This window comes from Pelmatolapia mariae, linkage group LG14, assembly GCF_036321145.2.
Source record: "Pelmatolapia mariae isolate MD_Pm_ZW linkage group LG14, Pm_UMD_F_2, whole genome shotgun sequence".
Lineage (NCBI taxonomy): Eukaryota > Metazoa > Chordata > Actinopteri > Cichliformes > Cichlidae > Pelmatolapia > Pelmatolapia mariae.
In genome coordinates, this window is record NC_086239.1 from 3,853,572 (window position 1) to 3,877,590 (window position 24,019).

General features: G+C 41.0%; 1 protein-coding gene across 3 annotated transcripts in view; it reads right to left on the reverse strand.

The window, feature by feature from the left end:
* Nucleotides 1-16,109: 16,109 nt before the first annotated feature.
* The window catches only part of sez6b (seizure related 6 homolog b), a 244,389-nt gene continuing 236,479 nt past the window's right edge, over nucleotides 16,110-24,019 (reverse strand). For 2 of the 3 annotated variants that reach the window (XM_063494445.1, XM_063494443.1), the window contains 4 exons: nucleotides 21,425-21,460; nucleotides 20,526-20,634; nucleotides 19,769-19,868; nucleotides 16,110-17,731 (listed from right to left, as the gene is read on the reverse strand). In XM_063494445.1, the coding sequence (XP_063350515.1) occupies nucleotides 17,702-17,731; nucleotides 19,769-19,868; nucleotides 20,526-20,634; nucleotides 21,425-21,460 (275 nt within the window). In that variant the 3' untranslated portion in view covers nucleotides 16,110-17,701. The remainder of the gene's footprint in view (nucleotides 17,732-19,768; nucleotides 19,869-20,525; nucleotides 20,635-21,424; nucleotides 21,461-24,019) is intronic. The other variant, XM_063494444.1, reaches the window with a different exon arrangement.

Below are 24,019 nucleotides of genomic sequence, written 5' to 3' on the forward strand. Positions count from 1 at the left end.
TTACACGCTTCCGTTAAAGCTACTATCTCTGCTGCTTCAGCAGACATAGAACCTGTTAGGTGTCCTGCACAGATAACTTTCTCACTGTCTACTACAGTAAAACCTGGTTTAGCCTGTCCCTCTGCTGCTGTAAAACTCAAACCATCAACAAACCAAACCTTTCCCTCACCAAGTGGCACATCTGTTAAGTCATCCCTCAGCTTACACCCCTCTCTACGCGCTGTCTACACTCATGAGAAGCGCCCTCTTCCTTTGTTGGCAAAAAGGGTTGACGTAACAGTAACATTAAAGACAAGCGTCTTGTAGGTGACAGAAATATAATTTTAGTCCGCATTAGTAGACATCTACCTCGTGTGGAACTAACAGTGTCAAAAAGGTGAAACTATATCCTGAAACATTGTACAGCTTAAGCTGCTGCACATATTGATCTCACGCATGGAGGTAAAGCACAAGCAACTAGAGCTAATCTTTTAGGATAGTAAGTTACGGCTTCACTTGTGGAAAAAGTGGTGTTAGGTTTTTCACAGTCACCTGGCATTTGTGCTGTTCACAGAACCACAAGTCCATCGCTGGACCTCCTCTGCGCTGTCACTTTTTGGAGCCTGGCACGCTCCCTCAGGTTCAAACGATTCAACGTTGCTGAAGATTTTAAAGGCAGAGTACGTCGTACACCTTAGTTGTCTTCCTCAACGTCAACATCGAAACTCTTTTATCTCATTTAAGATTTCGCTGTGCAGAGTCTCCTCATGACGATCTCCTGGAAGCTCAGTAGCACAGTTCTCTGTGCTGAAGGTGATCTCCGATACTCCTGAAGACTCTCTCCAGGCCTCAGCTTCCATCTTATGGACGATCCTCTCAGTCACTCCTTCTCGTCATGGCACCTCACGACATCTGCAAATTAAAATGACACTCCTCTCGCCACATGGCTTCCGCCATGTGTCAACTCCCCAACGAGACATGTACAAGAATGTTGCACAGTCTCCCTAAAACAATCTCCAGGGTTTGTCCCTTGGAGCAGCTTCACTCCAACCTGTAACCCTGTGTAAAAACATTAGTCAGCAATTAAATGTTTAGCTTGTCTAACTCCCAGCTCCACCTGGAGCCTGTATCCTGGAAGACAAAGTCTTTAAATCAAACTTCACATTTTCAACCAACTATAGATCATAAGAGTAATAAAGTATTCAGCATAAAAGACAAATATCATGTGCAGGTTTTCTCCAGTCATTAAATCACTATTATTATTATCATAATTTGTCCCAAATCATGAATCATCCCAATTTATTCCACAATTTAATTGGTGACTTTCCTTAAGTTTGTCACTCCACTCATTTTTATCATTGTGAGCTCAATAGTGGCCAGCTAATGAGCCCCATATTCAACTATTCTGTAACCACTGCACATTTGTTCAATTGTCACTTGTCTGTCTGTGCTGAATCCTTTACAAGCACTCTTAAAGAAAAACAAACATTAACAACACACATAAACAATCCTGGTGGTCAGGTGCCGGCCATCCAGATTCCAGAGATGCTGTAAAAAGGTCATAAAGTTAACACTCTGCTGTAAAAAGAAGTAAATGTTAGCGCTGCGCAGGTGTATACACTCTTTCTCACAGTAATCTCTGTGAGCAACACAAGGTAGTGAATAACACACCCATGGTGAATTCACAGACACAGAAAATTTAAAGTAAAAAAGGTTAAATTTGCAGAGTTCACATAGTCATGTGACCCAAGTTTCCTTTTGTGGTCTCCTTTTGTTCCTGCAACAGAAGACACACACAGAGATACATCCACACCTTTGTCAGGTGGGGGTTAACTTCACACAATGGTGTTAAGTCAGTCAGTCTTGTCAGCTTTTGTCAGTCAGTTTTTTCCCTCATTTGTTATTTGCTAATAGTAGAACCCTTCTTGACGCAATAAGTTTCTACTGCCAGCAATGACGTCATTTCAAAAAAGAAGAAGAAAAACTTTAGAAGCGGATTACATCGCTGAATCCTTTTTGGCAGGGACTTGTTTTCTGATTGTCCCAAATAAGTGGCTTTCTCCCAAGCCCATTTTAATTTTTTGGAGAAACTCACTTGCAACAGTTTTGTCGACGACGAGTCGTATAGCGCTTCTGTTCTAATCGTGCATATCTGCTTAAACAGACATCATCAACCGAAACTTTCAGTGCACCATGAAAGTAACAAAATAAAAAGAAAGGAAAGAAAATAAAGGAAAGCAAAGGAAAGAAAGGCCTTGTTAAGTCATGACACGTGTTTTTCATGCCAGGGGGATAAATTGTAACAACCCATTTGGCAGGCTCAACTTAATAACAAAAGACAAATCAACAGCCAGTTTAATCTCAAACATTCATCCAATCAGCCACACACAACATACAGCATAACCCTGTTGTCTCATCACATAATAAGTTTCTTCTCATGTATCCAAATGTGTGCCATGGTAAAACTTCTTCACACACCAGAAACTCACAATCAGCTCACTCAGCTCACTCATCTAAGACCCCTCATCAGCATTCTGTTTTCCTCTATGATGCAGTCATCTGTCCTCCTATAATATTCAGTCCACTAGTCTATGTATCACTTTCATCTTACTAGTGACTTGGACAAGATGACAAACAGAATCTCATGCTTAAGATGCTGTCTGGTCTTCATGAGTATCATTTATTGTGTATGCATGTAGGGTTAGTATAGTTGATGTATTTTCTGTATGTTTTTGTGTTCCTCTCTCATCACATTTTCATTATTCTCATCACTGCTTAAAACAACACACATCTCTCTCTCTCTCTCTTAAAAACAGAAAGTACATTACAGCTGTTTCAGGCTGAGAAACACCAAACACTCTCCGTGCTATCATTCACCACACAACTATTTTATTTCTTTGTCCGCTGGGCAGGTGACCTGCAGAATCACGTCTGCTCCAGCTGGATACCTTCACACACACCGTGACGTCAGACACACTCACCATCGCTTCTGCTTTAGAGCACAATTTCACTTCATTCTTCAACGATCCACACACCACGTTCTGCCCAATAAAAACTTTGCAGTGTATTTCATCCTCTTTCAAGGCAGACTTCTTTTAAGTTTGCAACTGGCAACGCGACTTACACCAAAACCCAGGCTACGTGTACACAACAGGTCACCGAATTCCATTAACACCGCTTAGGTTTCCTTCTGTGCTGCTGCGTTCACTTACTGGCACTCACACACATATACGCTCATTCACACTCTTTTTAGGCCCATAATCCCCCTTACCGCGGCGAGCTCTTTCCTCCTTACCATTGGTGGAGAAACCATACACTCAACGCCCTTAACTGCGGAGAACCTTTTTTTATCTTTATAGAGCTCTATCCTCCTTTCGATGGAGAAACCGTCCTTACCCTCCTTCTATTCGGTGGAGAAACCTCTTTAAACCTCCTTAAATGAATCAAAAAGATAAAACAAAAACAAAAACACTGGCGGAGAAGCCAGGTAGCTTGCGTCTACACGCACAGCTTGCGCACTCACGTACCTGCTTTAACGCACGGGCACGTAGCCGCTCTCTAAGGCCTTCTGTACTCACTGTTCGTTTTGTTTCCGTTCATGGGAAGAGTCTCTGGTTCCCGTCAATCGCCATCCATCCCGTGGGGAGTTCAGGCGCAAACTGTCCGGCCTGGAACAAAGCAAAGTACCAGGGCTTTCGTCAATCGTCCCAGACGATGGCTGCTAGCAGACTGCGGTGGCGTCCTCTCCCTCCCCTCGCGGTGGAGGCGATGTGTTGGGATCCGGCTCGAAGGACCAAATAAATGTTGGGTCTGTTCCCACAAACCCTGCTAGTTCTAGAGACTTATTCATCATGAAAGAAAACAAGGCAACAGTGTTCGATCGATTACTTGCGCAAGGGAGGCCTTTGGTCAAGAACCAGCTCTTGGAGCTCACGCTCCTAACCTGTCTCCAGCCCAAAGTCCTTCAAAGAGCAGCTTCCCTCGCAGCTATTTATTGAGAGACAGTTCACACAATAGTTTACAACACGTACCTCCCCTCTTAACCCCCCTTGGTTACAAAGACGAGGCACTGTGTGTGTGTGTGTGTGTGTGTGTGTGTGTGTGTGTGTGTGTGTGTGTGTGTGTGTAGGTAGGTGTGTGTGTGTGTGTGTGTAGGTGCCCTCCTGCTGATCAAAGGGTCATAAACCCTAAAAGCAGGGGGAACATCCTTGGTCATAAAGAGGGTAGTCTCCCCCACACCCAATGTATGGTTTACCATAGGTAACACAGTGAAACCATACAAAGGGCAGGAAGCTCTACCAAACATCAAACAGACCTCCACAAGGATGTTCCCTGTGATAAAACACTTCAGCCTCACAGTTAAACAATGTAGAAATGGATGGCAAGCATAAAAATGACAAACATTTAAGAATCCACTCTAACAACATATACATCCAATCACCGTAGAACTGTCAGAGTAGTTCTGATACCCAGAGTTGTACTGAAAGCCTGAGATGCACAAGTTGAACAGGAATGACGAAGGTGGCACTCTATGTTGTGCATATCTTGCCAATACCCGGTGACACTGGGCAGTTATCAGAAAATTGCATGTTAGTACTAATTGTGCAGAAAAATGTTTCTTTTCATATCAAATGTATTTAAATTGATATTACTGCAAAATTAATGTGCATGTTGCGTTATATTTAATTCGTTTTAACCACTTAGGTTGTTTACTCTAGATCTATGCATCATATTCTATATGATAATGTAGCATTATTCTGCTTTAAGAATCATATATATTTAAAAAGTTCAGTAAGCTCATACTTTTGCCTTCAACTTTTTGACATTTTCTAGCAAATCCAAGAAGGGCTATATATATATATATATATATATATATATATATATATATGTATATTAAGAAAATTGGAAAAATTGTATGTTAATAACCAGTAAAACAACACTTGTTCATTAAGTGTACTGTAGGAAATAAATAAAGCTGTGAGAAAAGAAATGGAGCAGAACACAATGGCAATATTTACCTCTAAACACAGTGGAGAGAATGTTGCAAAAAAAGTAGCTCAAAATTGTAAAATACTTGAATCAATGTACCTTGTGGAGAAGTGCTGATCAATTTATTCAATTTAGAATCACTTAACCTAGCAGTGTGTGTGTGTGTGTGTGTGTGTGTGTGTGTGTGTGTGTGTGTGTGTGTAAATATGGGTATGTGTAAAATAGGTAGATTGATAGGTGTAAATATTAGTGCGACTGGTTGTGTTGCCCATCTCTTTGTGTTTGCCCTGTAACAGACCTGCACACTGTCTTGTCTCTTGGGATCTGTAGCAACAATGGATGTGCTGATTCAGATAAAGTTCTAATTAGTCCTTTATCCCAAACTTTTACTTTTGATACCTGTTTTTTCTGATTCTTGATTTCCTTTTTGTTTTCTTCAGTTGTTTTCTTCAGCCATACTGGCTGTTTTTGTTTTTTAATGGGGCTGATTCTAAAACCTAAAAATGGTTTCCTTGGAGAGAGGAAATGTTTGCAATTTTAATGTATAGTGGACAGAATTACCATGAATGATGGGTAATTGCTAACCCTTGCCAGCAGAGGGAGGCACTGCTCAGTTGTATTTGAGTAGCTGGCAAAATGAGTTTTCATGCTGGTAGTTAGCTTATGTGATTTTGTGCACAGAAATATATGACATTCCATTTTAGAAATGTAGTCCCGTGTTCCAATTAATTTTAATTAAATTACTAATGTTACTAGCCATCACATGTTGTACACATGTCCAGCATGACCATTCACCAGGTTACAGTTTATTGAACATTTTAGTGCATATATTAATATGCACATTAATATGTAGTACAAGAATGTTGAAAATGAAAAATCTTTTTTACAAAATGAATTTTCAGTCATTTTTTTAAAACTACATATTTTGATCACATTTGTAAAAGCCCTTAAAAAGTTTTCTGATGAAGGAGACTTGTAAGGTTGTAATTATGAAGTATTATACTGTTATAGTTATTACTCATAAATGTATCCTGTTGTGATACATCACTAAATTACTGTGATATGTGTATTTTAAGATATTTTTGAGAGTATTGTATTTTAACATTAGAGTAAGAGAATTTCTAAGGGCTTAATATATATATGTATATATATATATATATATATGTTAAGTTAAGGAATACAATGGAGTATATTTAAATGAAAATTGAAACATATTTTTTATACTTGGAGAAGATACTTTACTTTTCCAGGTTTGAAAAGAGAAGCCAAGGTGGAAATACCTGAAATCTTTTTTCTTTTTCTTTTTGTAAAGCCCAGGAGAGAGCAACCCCTGTGGCTGGAAAAAGACTTCAGATTTTCTATGGGAAAACAGCCTTGGGCTCCCTAGTTGTTTGAGCTTAGTAAACATGAGTTATGGCTACATGCATGTTTTATATTATCTATGGTCCAAGTTTCAGTCAGCTGATAATACCAAGAACTTGGACTCTTGGTCAGGCTCATCCAGGCTTGTGGGGATTGGTGTGACACTTATTATTTTTTGCTGCTCGAACAGGTAAACGTCTCTCTTTTCTTAATTCCTCCTACAAAAGGATAATTTGCTAGCTGTGGAAAAGGTCCATGTGCAAGATACCTAAATGTCTTAAATTGCTGAAGTAAATCAGAGATATGCACACTGAGCAAAGCCTTGGAACTAGACTGATAAAGTAATCTCCTGCTCCATTGCAGCAACTATGCTCTGTGTGTCAGCCAGTGTGGGTGTTTACATGCACATAAATAATCAGATTCACCAATCAACCCATCCATCTGCCCACTGTTGTAGGGTATAATCCTGGACAAGTCACCAGCGTGTCTCAGGGCTAACAGAGGAAGACAACCATTTACATCAGAATCAGCTTTATTGACCAAGTATGTGTACACATAAAAAAAATTGGGCTCTGATTATTTCTTTGCTCTCAGTGTACTTAAAAGACAGACAATACTGACAACAAGACATCAGCATGACAGACAATAATAATATATTTATTTATTATTTATTTATATTTATTTATTTATGGTGCAGAGTGCAAGGATGTTGGACTGAATTATGGCATGAATAAGGGATGGATAACTAGTATAACATGCATGTTTTTGGACTGCCGGATGAATTAATGTAATTGTGATGAATGACCATTGAGCAGCAAGGCTACAATCATTGCAAGAATAGACAGGCTTTAGTACAGCCAAAGTTTTGTTATTTTTATTTGTCAAAGCTTCAGGTTACAAGCTTACCATGGCAGCTCTGTGGCACACTAGTGGCCTCTTCCAGCAGCACAGCAAACAAAAACCTACACTAACTGGGTAATCGTGCTGACGATCTTTACTATGGACTAGGTAATGTGTTAGAATTGAAAGGATGAAAAATAAAGACCTATAGAGGGCTGAAAAAAATGATGTGGCAGAATAGTTTGCTGAAATTTCTCTGTTGCAACTCAAAGTGGTACTTGGTAGTTTGTATACAAATGTGAAGGTTAACCTTGTGGTGTCAGATGGATCAAAACATAACATCCCAGAGTTCTACTGAATTTAAGTCAGGCCGACGCAGGGACCAGTCAGTTGCATTAATTCCTTCATACTCCAGGACCTGCCTGCATACTACTGCCACATTAGGCATAAAAGAACTGTGCAGACGTGAAACCGGCAATTATTTGAGCTCCATCTGGGGGCTTACCTGTTGAGACAGGGGAAACCAGAGTATGTGTTTGTGTGTACTGTCTTCCGGTTTGCGGGTTACGGCTCCATTCATCCCATGCAAGTATGGCAGCTCATATGGGTCATAAATGTGTGGGACGCGACATCTCTATGCCTCTGTAGCACGGAAATGGTAGATGTATGCTGTGTTTGGGCTACCAACATGCTATGCTGGCCAGGGAAGCTCTACAGTCTTGCATAGACTGTTTTATATTGCCAAATGTTTGAGATGATGGGCAGGGCATCCAGGGCTCTGGATATTGCCTTCCCTGAGAACCTTGTGGCAGTGGCCTCCAGGTTTGACGACATCACACAGCCACGGTGCTCTCAGCTGCAGGTGCTACTGCTGCCTGATTTTAAGGACCTGGTGTGCAGGCAGTTTGAAGTTTGCTGCTTTGCACAGGTGGCCAATTGCCTGCAGGAAGTCTTCTAGCATGCATGAAAGAGCAGGCCATCACCACATATAGTGCCTTGGCCTCATCTGGGTGGTGCCGCAGCATCTCTGACTGTTTCAGTCACATCTCCATTAGGACAACCAGAAATGTATAAAGAGGCTGCCTGTTGACCCACACAGGCTTGAAACAGTTGCCGTGTTCCTCAGGAGTTGTCAAGGGGCCTGCTCAGGCGCTCTGCAAGTGCAAGGATGCCCAAGGCTGCTGCGCCTCAGCCTGCTCCTGAAGCTCCAGCATGGGGCCCTGGAGATACCAGGCCTCAGCTGGCAGCTTTGCGCAGACATAGCACCAACACGTAGGGGAAACGGAGAGGACGTGCAGCCAAGGCTCGACTGTCCTCCAGCCATCTCCCTCCATCTTGACCTTTCCGGGGGGCAGACCGGCCAGCCCCCTTCCCTGTCTGCCTTGTTGGTCGGTCCTTGATCCAGGGCTACCACCTGCAGTTCTTCCGCAGACCCCCCATCACAACCATCCCAACCTTTACCTTAGTGAGCAACCCCCAGCAGGCCCAGATAATAACATGGTGCCCCTCGAGGCAGAAGTGTTTGCTTGCTCCGCTCTCAGATGCCGACTTGTTGTTTGTTGTTGCTTACTTTTATTCTGTTTGCACTGGATAAGTGCTGTGCACTGTTAACATACCCGAGACAGGCACTACTTGATATCGGTAACTCATACAATCCTCTGGACTTTACCCTCCCACCGGACTTCACCCTTCCACCGGACCTTCCAGTCATTGTTCGCCCCAGTAGCCACTGCCACCGCCACTTCCAGGAAGGCCCTGAAACACCGAGCCGTAGTGAGTCAGCCGACGCCACGAGAGCGCTTCAGAGCTCCCCAAAAAAAGCCCAGCCACCTGCCTGAATGACTATAGACCAGTTGAACTCACTCCAATCATTGCAAAGTGCTTTGAGAGAGTGGTGCTTGCCTACATCCAGAGCAACATCGCAGACGCTCTAGATCCCCTGCAGTATGCCTACTGGCCCAAAAGGTCCACGTCAGACACCATCGCTGCTGCCCTTCACTATTCCCTCTCCCATGTGGAAAACAAAGACTCATACATCAGGGTACTTTTTGTTGATTACAGCTCCGCCTTCAATACTGTCATCCCACACAAACTCACTCACAAGCTGGCAGCACTCGGCCTGGACCCCACCCTCTGTGACTGGCTACAGGACTTTTTGACTGGCAGGCCCCAGTCCATCAGGATCGGCAACAGAACTTCAGCCAGCATTATTACAAACACTGGCGTCCCACAAGGTTGCGTCATCAGTCCCATCCTCTACACCCTGTACACCCACGACTGTGTCACCTCCAACAAAGATAACATCATTTTGAAGTTCGCGGACGACACTGCAGTGATCGGTTGCATCACTGGAGGGGACGAAGCGGCTTACAGGAGAGAGGTGGCCGGTCTGGTGTCATGGTGTGAGGACAACAACCTCACCCTCAACACTGACAAGACAAAGGAGATGATAGTGGACATGAGGAAGAAGAGGAGGCCTCACCAGCTGCTGTTTATCTGGGGCCTTGAAGTGGAGAGGACTAGCAGCTTTAGGTACCTGGGCGTCCACATCAGTGAGGACCTCACCTGGACACTGAACACCACACAGCTGGTCAAGAAGGCTCAGCAGCGGCTGTATTTCCTGAGCAGGCTGAGGAAATTTGGTGTGTCGGCCAAGATCCTCAGCAGGTTCTACAGCTGCATTGTGGAGAGCACACTGACCAGCTGCATCACTGCATGGTACGGCAGCACTACTGCTATGGACCGCAAATGCCTGCAGAGAGTGATAATAACTGCGGAGAAGATCAGGATTCCGCTGCCCTCTCTGCAGAGCATCTACCATCGCAGAGTCCAGAGGAGAGCTGCCTCCATCCTCAAAGACCCCACACACCCCCAACACAGACTGTTCACACTTCTGCCCTCGGGGCGGAGGTTCAGAAGTGTGAATTCCAGACCATCCAGACTCAACAACTCCTTCTTCCCCACTGCTATCAGACTCCTGAACAGCTGACCTATTTTTGAACAGTAATAATAATTTTTTGCACATCAAGTCATTCTGCATATTAAACTACAGCTCTTTTGCACGTATCTCTGTTTCACACTTCAATATTTTGTCTCCTTTTCTGTCTTAATTTATTTATTTGTACTATTTGTATTTTATCTGTTCTATTTCTATTGTATATATTAATCGGCATCTGTGGGTGGACAGCAAAGAAAGAATTTCATTGCACAGAAAAATGACTTTTTTTCTTGGGACACATGACAATAAACACTTTGAATCTTGAATCTCTTGAATCTTGAATAATGCAGGAAGAACTCTCAGCCCTCCTGAAGAAAGATGGGATACAGGAGGTGGATGCTGGGGACTGCCAAGCTAGGTTCCCTTCCCGCTCTTTTTTGGTTCCCAAACGGGAAGGGGGTCTTTCCCCGATGTTGGATCTCAGGGGCCTGAACTGCTATCTTTGTCCCCTGATATACAAAATGCTGATGGTCCCCAAGGTGAAGCAGGCCATCAATTTTGGGGATTGGTTTGCTACCATTGATCTGAAGGTCATTTACTGTTTTCCTCTTCGGCATCTCTCTTGCACTCTGGACCTTCACGTGATGCATGGACGCTGTCCTTGCTTCTATGAGGATACAGGGCCACAGGGTCCTTAACTACTTACACGACTGGCTGGTTTGCACCACATCAGAACAACAGTCCTGCAGCTCATGTACATGTTCAGGCTCTAGGCTTGCACCTGAATCTCAAGAAGAGCAAGCTACAGGCCTTCCCAGGTCCTATGTCTGGACATGGGCCTCTGTGTCCCGCACTGCGGAGCGACGCTAGACCTTTAGGAGATGCCTAGAGCACTTCAGACTTCACTAGTGGGTCAGCTGGGGGCTATACTTCTGCCTCATGGGCCTTATGGATGGAGGGACTCCTCCAACCTGGAGCTGGGCTAGGTGGTGGGTCTGGTGACTCACCACCAGTTATTCTCCACAGACGCCTCTCCAGTAGGTTGGGGTGCAATACACGAGGGCTGTGGTATCAAGAACTGCAAGCTGTCATCCTGGCACTCGAGTAGTTTCTCGACTGCAGGGGTTTCATGTCAGCGTCAGGGCAGACAGCCCTGTTGTGGCAGCCTATGTCAACAGACAGGGTTGCCTAGACTTGCCCCTCCTTTGCAGGATAGCTGCCAGGCTGTGGCAGTAGGCTCACCCCCTGTTCCACTCACTGAGAGCTATTCATGTGCCAAGGCCACTGAACATAGCAGCAGACATGTGAGGGGCCTGGCCGCTGAGAAGGAGAAACTCTGCTGCCAGCGTCAGCCATGCGAACAATGCAGTAGTCTTGTGCACTGTCCATTAGGGCTGCTACTCCTGTCGCTGAGGAGTGTTTATCTCCTGGTGTGTGGTCCACAAGTTGGACCCATATAAGGTTAAAGTGGACACCATACATGGTGGCAGTGATCAAAGACCATTCGCTTTGGTCATTCAGCACTTAGTGAGGCTTACTCCTTTTAAATACATTGGTTCCTGAGGGGTGTCCAGCAACTTATTCTCAGGCCAGGATCCCCGGTTCCCCTCTGGGACCTGGACCTTATCATTGGCGCCATTAAGTGGTCTCCTTTTGAAGCACTGTAGGTCACTGACCTGAAATGATTGTCCTTGAAAACAGCACCTTATTTTTTTGTAATTTTATTTAATTTAACATATAAAGAAAGCATGTCTTATTTTCTGTACTTGATATTTAAATAAATTGACTGCATCTGTGTTTAGAAAATCATCCGTAAAACTAACCATACCTATGAATGCTATCCAGAATTGCATTCACAGGCTACTTTGCCTTGTTTAGTAAATTTGGCTCCTAATGTCCTTGTTTCACTTACATTATATTGTCAAAAGTATTCACTCACTTGTCCAAGTCATTGAATACAAGTGCTCCAATCACTTCCATGCCCACAGTTTTATAAATTCAAGCGTCTGGGCATACAGACTATTTCTACAATCATTTGTGGTTGCTCTCAGGACCTCAGTTAATTCCAGTGTGGTACTATGGCCAGATGCAACTTGTGCAACAATCATGAAATTTCCTTTTTTCTAAATATTCCATACTCAATGTTTGAAGTGTTATAACAAAGTGTAAGCAATTGGGAACCACAGCAATTCAGTCATGAAGTGGTAGGCCAAGTAAAATCACAGAGCGGGTTCAGCAGATCCTGAGGCACATAACGCACAGAGGTCTCCAGCTTTCTGCAGAGTCAATCACTACAGCTTTCAAACTTCATGTGGCCTACAAATTAGTTTAAGAACAGTGTGTAGAGAACTACATGGAACAGGATTCCAAAGCTCAGCAGCTAACCTCACAAATGCCCATTTGGAAGAATGAACAAAAATTCCCATAACACACACCCAGACATGGTGGAAAGCCTTTCCAGAAGAGCCGAAGCTGTTATAACTGCAAAGGGTTGAGCGGGCGGAGGGAGGTTTGGAGTCTTCTCACACCCCCGTTCTCTGCGGCCTGCTGGAGCGGGGGGGCTAGGAGGAGGAGCTGGCCGTCCGACTGGGGTCTGGAATGTGGGGCCTCCATGCTGCTGCGGAGTAGGGTGGGTCTGCTTCTCCCCACCGCAGGGAAAAGGGTAACACCACCTAGGTTTGGGTGCAGTTTCCCCCTCCAGGGGCAAGGGTACCTAGACCCGGTTCTTAGAGTATGCTTGGGGAGTGTGATTGTGTGTACAGCGTCTCTTTATGTCTGTCTCCACGTTGGTTGAGTGTGGAGTAATTGCATATGAGAGCATGAGGGTGGGAATGGATGTTTGTATCTGTGTGTGCCTGTATGTCTGTGTCTATATGTCAGGTTGGGTATCAGACGCCACCTCTCTGGGGACATCTCAGGCCCTCCAAGGTATGGAGGCTTATCTCCCCCCACCACTTCCCCTGCCGGTGGCGGACGCCCTCAGACATCGGTGCATTGGTGGTTCTTTGTGTCCGGGGATGGGCGCCCAGGTACACACCGGCTCACTCCTTGGCAGCTGCTTATCGGGGCCTGGAGCCTGGGGCTCGCTCGGGCCACTTCGGGGGTGGGGTGCCCTCGGCCTCTCGGCCTGGGGCTCGGTCACTCAGGCACAGCTGGCTGCCGGCGGAGCTCACGGGCACGTCACTGCAACCCCCCCTGCTCCGCTGAGTGACCCCTCATCTGGGACTCTCCTCAGCTCTTTCTGGGATAGTGGCCCCTCTGTTGGTCTTCCTTGGTCTCTTGTGTTCTGGGCGCCTCTGGATGTCTGGAGTTTTGATCTCCTCCATACCTGCTTCATGCCCTGGAGGACGGGGCAGTGGCCCCCCACACCCTCTAGCAGATCATTACATGAAGGAACCTTTTAAAAAAAACAAGCGCGTCCATGCTCACAGGTGTACACACAGGTGATCACACACACAAACTACACCCTTTTTGGCTCCTACCTCAAAGCACACTGTGCGCTGTCGATCTTACGTGCTGCACAATAATGTTTAATATTTAGTATTTACTGTCATATTCCCATATATCATTGTGATGTTGTTTATTATGTTGCTCTCGTTTTCTTCTGCTTGTTTTCTTTTTTCTTTCTCAACAGGTGATCCAGGTGATCGATATATGTATTTTTTGTCTGCTTATTTTGTTGGTTTTTGTTTTTTGCCCATTTTCCCCCTCCCTCTTCTCAGTTGTTTTTCTTTCCCTCTTTCTTTCTCCCCTTTCTTTCCCCCAATCAAGTCTGTCCCGGATTCAGCAAATGAAAATAAAATAAATAATAAAAGGTGAATCAAATGGACCATTACGGGAAGGCTGGCATGGTCAATTTGGTAAAGTAAATCCGTTGGGCATCTTTCTTCGCCTTTAGACAACAATTCTGATGGCAAAAGAGCCAAACGGGACAGGCAAAAAAAAAAAGAAAAAAAAGAAAGAAAAAAAAAAAGAAAAAAAAATAACTGCAAAGGGTGGGGCGACATCATATTTGGATGTCTATGGATTTGGAAGGGGTTGCATGTGAAGGCAGTTGAGTGAATACTGTTAGCACTACAGTGTATTTGGTATATCCAGATGAATATCTTATAATTAAGCAAGTTTAAGGCTAGAATACATGAAGGAATAGTACTCTGTGTGTATTCGTTCAGAGCAGTGTTCATTTTGTCAGCAGATTTTGGTTTAGTTATTTTGTTTAAAATGTAATTCAGTTTTAGTCGACGACATAGCATAAGATTATAGTCAACTGAATCTAAAGTTGATTCAGTTGACTAAAACATAAAGTGTAAAAGTTTGTTAAGACAGTTGCTCCGCACGGTTTACAAAGCATCTTATTTTCCTTGACATCAAATGCAAATTGTGTTCATCTATCTACTCTTGTTTTCCTCCAAAGCAGAGATATTTTGTTATGTTTCCATGGGCCCCCCACCCCACAACCACACAAATGTCTTCAAATGTCACCTTACTAAGGACATTGCTTCTGATTGGATCACTTCCAAAAAAACTGTTACTACGCTTGAGGTGCTTGTCTTAATTTTTTTTGTTATACTAGAAAACCAAACTATTTGAGGAAAGGTTTGAAACTATGACTATAGATTAGAGAGTTTTAATGAAGCACACAAACCATGGACTCACCACACATTTTGAAAGTGCCCACTATTTTTCTGAATAATAACCTTTATTGAAGATGTTTGTGAAGTAGATCAATAAATACTTTATATACAATTAATCAAAAAAAATAATAGGTTATCATCAAAGTAGTTTGCAAGGGTACATGTTATCATAGGACAATATTGTATACATTGTATGTTGAATGACAACAAAAGTCTGAATTTATACCTGATCTGCAATCAGTGCTAGCTCTGGATGAGATGCTACCTAAATTATTATAACTTAGTTTGCAACTGAACCAAGGATAAATCAGTCCTGTCTTTCATTCTGCATAATGCATATGAATGTAGGATCAATACCATTATTTCATAAAGTCAAATCAAATTGCAACGATCCCTATAGTGCTGGATCTTGACAGAGTATAATAATGTCATTTTAATGTGAATTAATTAGTAAGAAATCAATGTTCAATAATTTCTTTAAATAGTAGTGTTAGCTGAGTGAAATGAAAAAATTACAAGACTACTAAGCTATAGCTTGGAATTAGCTTAGCTTAGCATATTGGAATCAGGGGAAAACAGCTAGTGTGGCACTTAGAAAAATTAAAAAACACAGACTGAATACAAAAATAAGTGGCATGAGAGCTCTCATGAAAAAGAGGCAAAGCTTTTACAAAAAGGTCCTGCTGCCTTGCACTAATGTTAGACTGGACCCTGTCTCCGTTTAGTTTCTACACAGGCTAACAATAAATGAACTGGTGAACAATGATGCTAGCATTTTACCAGGCTTCATAATTTAAAATGCAATTCCAATAAGTCTGGGAGAATGCTAAATCTCTGAGCGTCTGTAATAAAGTAAAGGCAATCCAAATTAAAATTCTACACAGAGCTCACATATCACCTTCTCAATGGCATAAATACAATTCAGACCTTTCTCCGCTGTGCCCTAAATGTAAAATAGAGGTGGGCAACCTCTATTTGGTCCTGCCGGAAAATCCAACAATTTTGGTGTGTCATAAAGTGTGAACTGGATAAGATCTTCACCACTGACACTGAATGCAACCCATTGTGCATGCTACTTGGAGTGGCAAATGACAAAATCAGGGGGAAGTTTGGAAAGCAGCTCTACGCACTGTTAACATTCTGTGCAAGGAAATGTGTCCTTTTGAACTGGATCACGGACATGGCCCCATCTAAGACTCAGTGGCACCGGACAGTATTGGAATATGTGTCACTAGATTTCTTAACATGCAAGTTACATAGTAGGGACAAAAAGTTTCATAAAATATGGGACCCATTTATGGCGTATGCCGGTTTGGATATTTCTGCTATTTTCTCACGGGCCCTGGTATAATGCAAGCATGTCACTGCTATTTTACATATATGTGTATTGTTAATTGTATCTCATAATCAAAGTGTCTGGATTTTCCATTTATTTATTTGTATTCTTGAGCCAGGTTGTTTGTTTTGTTTTGTTTTGTCTATTTTGTTTTGTCCTGTTATGTTGGTTTTGTTTTGTTTAATGATGGTGTCAGTGTAAAGTTTAAAACTCAATAAATACATGGAAGGAAAAAAAAATTATAGCATACTAAGTGCAAAAAAAAAAAAAAAGCAATTCCAATGAAGACCACTGGATGCTAGATACAAAACCATTCTTGGCTGTAGCTGACGAATGTTCAAATAGCACAGAATCTTCTTAAAGATGGAAAATAAATATTTTATCAGTTACTAAATACCATTACTAAAAGTGTACTGGTTGCTATGTTGGAAATTATTGCTTCATTATTGCAAAAAAATAAGTTTTGAATGTAATACCATGTTACATACAAATTTACTGAAAACTGACTGAAAAGCCAATAATAGGCTCATTAGTCTGCTAGCATTTGATAGCTAAAACAGCTGGAGACACAACAGACAACTTATCATTCGTCTTATACTATTTTAAAATCTGCCCAAAGTCCACCATCTGAGGTGTAACTGGTAATATAAAGTCGCAAAATCTTGTCATTGGATATTCACTCATAGCCTTGCACTCACCGTCCAATGACAGTTTAGATTAGCAATAAACTATAACAGCGTTTAATTATTTTCTTTAGTTTTTCAGCAAATCTCTACAGAACAATCATCATCTTTCAACACAGTGAAAGAATGAAAAGGTTAAGAAATCCATAAAACTATAAAAGGGGCTTTAATTTTTTTTTTTCCAGCTTGAGTCATTGTTACCAGAAGTAGTTTGTTTTTAAATGGAGCTGTGGAGTTTTGGTTTATCTTTGAGCTCTAGCTGTTTCTCCCTGCTTTCAGTTTTTATGCTAATCTAAGCAAATTATATATTGCATTGATCACTGTGCTGAACATACAGACATGAGAACATCACCCTTTTAGAGAGACAAATATTCCTTCAAAGGTCTTTTATTTAAGACATTTTATTTGTCAAAGAACAGATTCAAGCAACAACAGTTTGGGGATAATCAGATAATTGTTTATACTGTTGCTTTTTTCTAACATTAAAGTGTAAAATCTTAATATACCAATGTACCGCATCCCAACAATCCGTAAGCATTGTTCCTTTAATGGTGCTAGACGACAATGTGTATAATGTACAAAACACAGCCTAACACCTGTGGTTATATGCACTTAATGGCATTGCTTTGCATTCATCCCTCTGCTTTCTGAGATGTTACTTTGCACCGAAAGTTCTCAGGATGTGAGCACAGTGTTAAAAACTGTACAAACTGCTGCTGGACGGTAACTGTTGAAGAACTAGAAAAATATTCTGGTGGCTCAGCTTTTCCAGGGGTGCTGTGGTGGTCTCTGTCAGGTAAATAAAGAAAAGTTCATATTCAGTGTAGAGAAACCAGCGTGGAGGTGTCAAGCGAGTTACCAAAGGAATAAGTGTGGGGGATGTTGAAAAGGCCAGCAGGCGTCTTATCTGTCCATTAAACACACGCATACACTGGAGTCTTCAGATAGAAACCTCGTATTCTCTGGAATCCTGTGAAGACATTGCACGAGTCTGGTCAGCACTCAAAGCAGTCAGAAAACTAAACCAGTGTATACTTTAAAATGGCAGGACAGCATGTTACACAAACATGATGGAACAATAATGGACAACAATGGAAACAACTGTAGTTTTTAAAGTATTAATAAAAAACAATAAATGAGCAGAGAAACTTTAAAAATGCAGATAGTTTTAGATAGAGGCGCACTACATGGAACAAAATAATACTCATCAACTCTTCTCTGTAACACACACACATATATATCTTGAACATAGAGAGAGTGTCTGTCTCCCGAATCCAAACTGGAGTTGAGCAACCACAGTTAATAGTCCAGGGACCAGAGCAGAAGACATTAGTGAATTCTGATGTCTGGCTAGGGATAAACTTGGATTTCGTAAAATAATTCCCATCAGGAGTGATGACAACCAGTTACGTCAATAGGAGGTCACAACAATGAATGTTGAATCAGTGTGCAACTTTGCCAAAACAATATTGGACAATGTACTTTTTTCAGGTCGCCTCTTTAATTGGACCAGGAGTGCCATGTTTAACAACATGTTCTTCTTAAATTGGTGTCTAAGTGGTGCCCAAAAAACGATGTTGGCTTTATAGAAAATTGGGAAACTTTCTGGGGAAAACCTGGTCTTGTTAGGAGAGATGGCATCCATCCCACTTTGGTTGGAGTCATACTAACTGTCAGAATCCTCAAAGCACAGGCTGGGGGGAGGGAAAAGCAGCAATTTTTCAATCCAGCTTATTAATCAAACATTGACCTAGGCAGAGTTTTAACTGATTTGAAAAGTCTGAGCTTGGTTCACTCAAATTGTAAAACTCAAAAACCAGTTTAATTTGTTGTTATCTATGATCCACCTGACCTTTAATCACAGTTCCTCTCAGATTTCTCAGACTTTTTGTTTGATTTAGTGCTCAAAATAATTGTGAGTGATTTTAACACCCATGTAGATGCTTAAAAATGACAGCCTCAACACTGCATTTAATATATTATTAGACCCAATTGGCTCAACAGCTCAACCACTACTTTAATCACATTCTGGATGATGTTTTGTCATATGGCTTATAAACTGAACATTTGTGTTTCTCTTTTGTCTGATCATTTCTTAATAACATTTAAATTCACAATAATGGGTTCCACACCACAAAGGCACCCTTATAGTAGATGTTTTTCTTGAAAAAAGGAGTGTGTGGCCCTATAAAAAAGGCTCTCTGTAAATCTAAGACATTGATTGAAGAAAATAGGTTTCACTTCAGCGCTGTAGCCAGGCTGACAGACAGTCAGAGATCTGGCTGCTAAAAATGGAGCAAAGTAGAAGTGTAATAAAGCTTGAAAGAAATCTTAGTACATGTTCCTCAAATTTGGTCCTTTTGTGACCAAACTGTTATATAGATAGGACAAATGTGCCATTATTTTAGAGTATTTAGGCAAATGAATTCACTTTTGATACATAAGTGAGTATTCAGGAAGTATAATCACAAGAGTATTTCACAGGAGGATCGAGGACTGACTCACCTCATTGTTCTTCAGAAATTGGAAGCATGGAAGGTGAACAAAACAGCAACTTAGACACTAAAGGAACATCATCAGTTGCCATATGTTATTGAAGAACTAAGTGTTGAAAGCAAACGTTTGTTCTTATTTATTAATCACAGATATGTTACTGTTGCTTCTCCTAAAGGGGATGGTATACTGAAAACTTGGAATGTGTGATCAATATATGATGTTTTTCTTTGGCAGTGTCAAAACACAACTTTCAGTAGATCTTCCACTCTTGGATTTGATTCAAATCATCGTGGAAAACTCTGTGGTGCTGATGACCCATATTGCATTATTCAGAGATGTGTAGCCTGCTATGTAGCCTTACCTTACTAATATAATAAGGGTAGATAATAAATAACATCCATCAGTATACCACAGTACAATGCAAGTGAACCACAAAATGGTTCTAAATGAATGGAGGGCCACTAGATTTGATAGCGTAACAGACTGACAGCTGTGGGGAATGTTGACTCACCATTGTCTCATAAACTGAGTTATAAAGTGTAGACTCTCCAGTGATATTTTCATATGGTAAGTTGGAGTACAGCGTGAGTCTTAGTGGCTTCCTCTGGAACCTGAGCACATAGGGAGAAGCACACATGAATTAAAAGAAGACAAAAACAATAAAAAAAAAACCCCAACAACACTAGTTTGTTAAAACAGCTACTGTTTTCATAAGCAAGCGCTTACAGAGATGTATGTGCATAAAGAACCTGACCTTACGTGCTCTAACTGAAAAACTGTTCATTTAGAACTGAAGACCAAACTCTCATTACTAATGATTATCTTCCACAAAACCCCAATTCAGGTATAAATTAGAAGTGTGTGTTTGCTTTCTGCACACCAGTTTGAGGCCACACTCTGGCCTTTTGCTCAATATTGTTCTAAAATCCATGTGGCAGGTCCTTTCAGCTAAATATATTTTCATTTGCTTTCAGTGCATCCCAGTCAGACCAAAGCCACCCAAATCTCCTTATTTGTCACAGAGTTCAGAAATTTATGTTACTAAAAGCTTGCATGCACATTGCATGACTCTCAGGAAATATTGAATAAAAGAAGGTGTTTAAAAGCCAACCTTTTTCAAAAGAGAGGCTGTAGTATTACCGTGCTGGAAATAAGTGCTTATTCCAAAAATTGTAAAGATTATGCTGTGTATATTTTAATTCTTTTCTCTAGTCATAATGTAATTTATTATTTTTTTCAGCAGCATTTTTCAACTAATTTGGACATACTTTGAAAAATAAAGGTAGAGCCCAATGATGAGGATGAGGAAGAAGGCGATGGAGATGAAGACAGCCAATGCTACTTGGGCTCCTTCCATCCTTAGGTCTGCAGTAGGTACTGTTGGAGAAAAAAAGATTGTGAAGGTTTAACTTTATTTGCAGCATTTTCATCATGAATTTCTGATTCACACTGAACAGTTGATATTAAGATGGGCCTACTACTTAAAATCTAGAAAGCAGTGATGTGGTCATTAATATAAGATGATAATACTGATGAATTCCTCCTCCTCCTCCTCAGAAGCTTCATCTTCCTTTACTATTGGAGTCCTAGGGTCAGAGCCTTTTAGTCTTTGTGAAGTTATTGAGATTTATCTTCATTGATGGGCCTCCATGTCTTGAAATAACAATATACTTGTTTTGTTTTATTTGGTTGCTTTAATATGGATTCATACATTGACTGAATTAACTTATTAAGACCCAGAGGTTTGCCTGCTAACTGGAACCCAACCAAGTGATCACCTTGTAGAGCTGACTCCAATATTACCAGTGGTTTGCAAAGTAACTACCAAGGCAGAAAGTACAGTAATATACTTTTTTTTTTAAATGACTGTGATTTGATGTCTTTAGTTTTATTATACACTCTAAAAATTACAAAAAATGCAAAAGCATTGAAATAATAGGTCTGTTAATATGTTTGACTGCTATTACACACCTTTACACATATAGTTGAATTCCCCTCCAGTTGTCTTTATCTTTTTATACAAATTATGATTATATATTGCATATATATTGGAAATATTTCTAGCACAAATGATCCTTTAAACTGTTCATCCCTGATGGTAACTCATTGTGTGCAGGTAGAATCAGAAAGTTTATACAAAGACTTTTATCTCTGTAGGTAAACTTACCAGCTACTCTGTGCTTATCATACTCTGTTGGGTGGGCTGAGAATACAGAGAGAATGAATGTTAAATAAAAAACAGCAAAAGAAATTAAGAAAATACTTAATAAGGTACCGTTTGGCTGATTGAACTGAATTTTATTGAATATACCACCAGATACACTCTGTCAAAAGTGATGAAAGTTTAACAGAATAAAACTTCTTGACTTGATCACATGACAAATTACATGTGCAACTACAGTCTAACTGAAGGAGACATTTTGCAAGCACAGTGAATACTTTTTTTATCAACATTTTTTTTACTTGCAATCATATATATGCATAATGTTCACAGTTTTGTGGATTGTTATGAGTTTAATTCCATTTAAAATTGAATCTATCAGCTTACAATTTTCCTAGTTGGTATGTTAATTCATTTCATCTCATCTATCTGTAAGACAGAGTTGCAGTCTTACACGCCTCTCTGCAGCTTCTCTCCTCCCGCTACCCCCCCAAAAAACCATCTCCATTGAGACTGTGTCAGCTCCCAAACAGACAAAAAACAAACCAAAAACCAGCAATAAAAAACTTAAACATAAAAAATCAAAAAGAAAGAACAATACAGAATCCACATCTGAACCAAAGAGTAAAACAGTGAAATGTGGATTATTAAATATTAGGTCTCTCTCCTCCAAGTCTCTGTTAGTACATGACTTAATAATCGACCAACAAATCGATTTACTCTGCCTTACAGAAACCTGGTTGCAGCAGGATGATTATGTTAGTTTAAATGAATCAACACCCCCGAATCATTCTAACTACCAGAAACCTCGAAGCACAGGCCGAGGGGGCGGTGTGGCAGCAATTTTTCACACCAGTCTATTAATTAACGAAAGACCAAGACAGACTTTTAATTCATTTGAAAGCCTGATGCTTAGCCTTGTCCACCCCAGCTGTAAAACTCAGAAACCAGTCTTACTTGTTATCATCTATCGTCCACCTGGGCCTTACACAGAGTTTCTCTCTGATTTCTCAGACTTTTTATCTGATTTAGTGCTCAACTCAGATAAAATAATTATTGTGGGTGATTTTAACATCCATGTAGATGCTAAAAATGACAGCCTCAAAATTGCATTTAATCTGTTATTAGACTCAATTGGCTTCTCTCAAAATGTAAAAGAACCCACCCACCACTTTAATCACACTCTAGATCTTGTTTTAACATATGGCATAGAAACTGAACATTTAACAGTGTTTCCTGAAAACCCTCTGCTGTCTGATCATTTCCTGATAACATTTACATTTACAATAATTGATTACACAGCAGTGGAGAGTAGACTTTATCAAACTAGATGTCTTTCTGAAAGTGCTGTAACTAAGTTTAAGAATATAATCCACCCACTGTTATCATCTTCAATGCCCTGTACCAACATAGAGCAGAGCAGCTATCTGAACGCTACTCCAACAGAGGTCGATTATCTTGTTAATAATTTTACCTCCTCACTACGTACGACTCTGGATACTGTAGCTCCTGTGAAAACTAAGGTCTCAAATCAGAAGTACCTGACTCCGTGGTATAATTCTCAAACACGTAGCCTAAAGCAGATAACTCGTAAGCTGGAGAGGAAATGGCGTGTCACAAATTTAGAGGATCATCATTTAGCCTGGAGAAATAGTTTGCTGCTTTATAAGAAAGCCCTCCGCAAAGCCAGAACATCTTACTATTCGTCACTGATTGAAGAAAATAAGAACAACCCCAGGTTTCTCTTCAGCACTGTAGCCAGGCTGACAAAAAGTCAGAGCTCTACTGAGCCAACCATCCCTTTAACGTTAACTAGTAATGACTTCATGAACTTCTTCAGAAATAAAATTTTTATCATTAGAGAAAAAATTACCAATAATCATCCCACAGATGTAATATCATCTACAGCTACTTTTAGTACCATTGATGTTAAGTTAGACTCTTTTTCTCCAATCGATCTTTCTGAGTTAACTTCAATAATTACTTCCTCCAAACCATCAACGTGTCTTTTAGACCCCATTCCTACAAAACTGCTCAAAGAAGTCCTGCCATTAATTAATTCTTCAATCTTAAATATGATCAATCTATCTCTAATAATTGGCTATGTACCACAGGCCTTCAAGGTGGCTGTAGTTAAACCCTTACTTAAAAAGCAATCTCTAGACCCAGCTGTCTTAGCTAATTACAGGCCAATCTCCAACCTTCCTTTCATATCAAACATCCTTGAAAGAGTAGTTGTCAAACAGCTAACAGATCATCTGCAGAGGAATGGCTTATTTGAAGAGTTTCAGTCAGGTTTCAGAGCTCATCACAGCACAGAAACAGCTTTAGTGAAGGTTACAAATGATCTTCTTATGGCCTCTGACAGTGGACTCATCTCCGTGCTTGTCCTGCTAGACCTCAGTGCAGCGTTTGATACTGTCGACCATAATATCCTATTAGAGCGATTAGAACATGCTGTAGGTATTACAGGTACTGCACTGCAGTGGTTTGTATCATATCTATCTAATAGACTCCAATTTGTTCAAGTAAATGGAGAGTCTTCTTCACATGCTGAGGTTAATTATGGAGTTCCACAGGGTTCAGTGCTAGGACCAATTC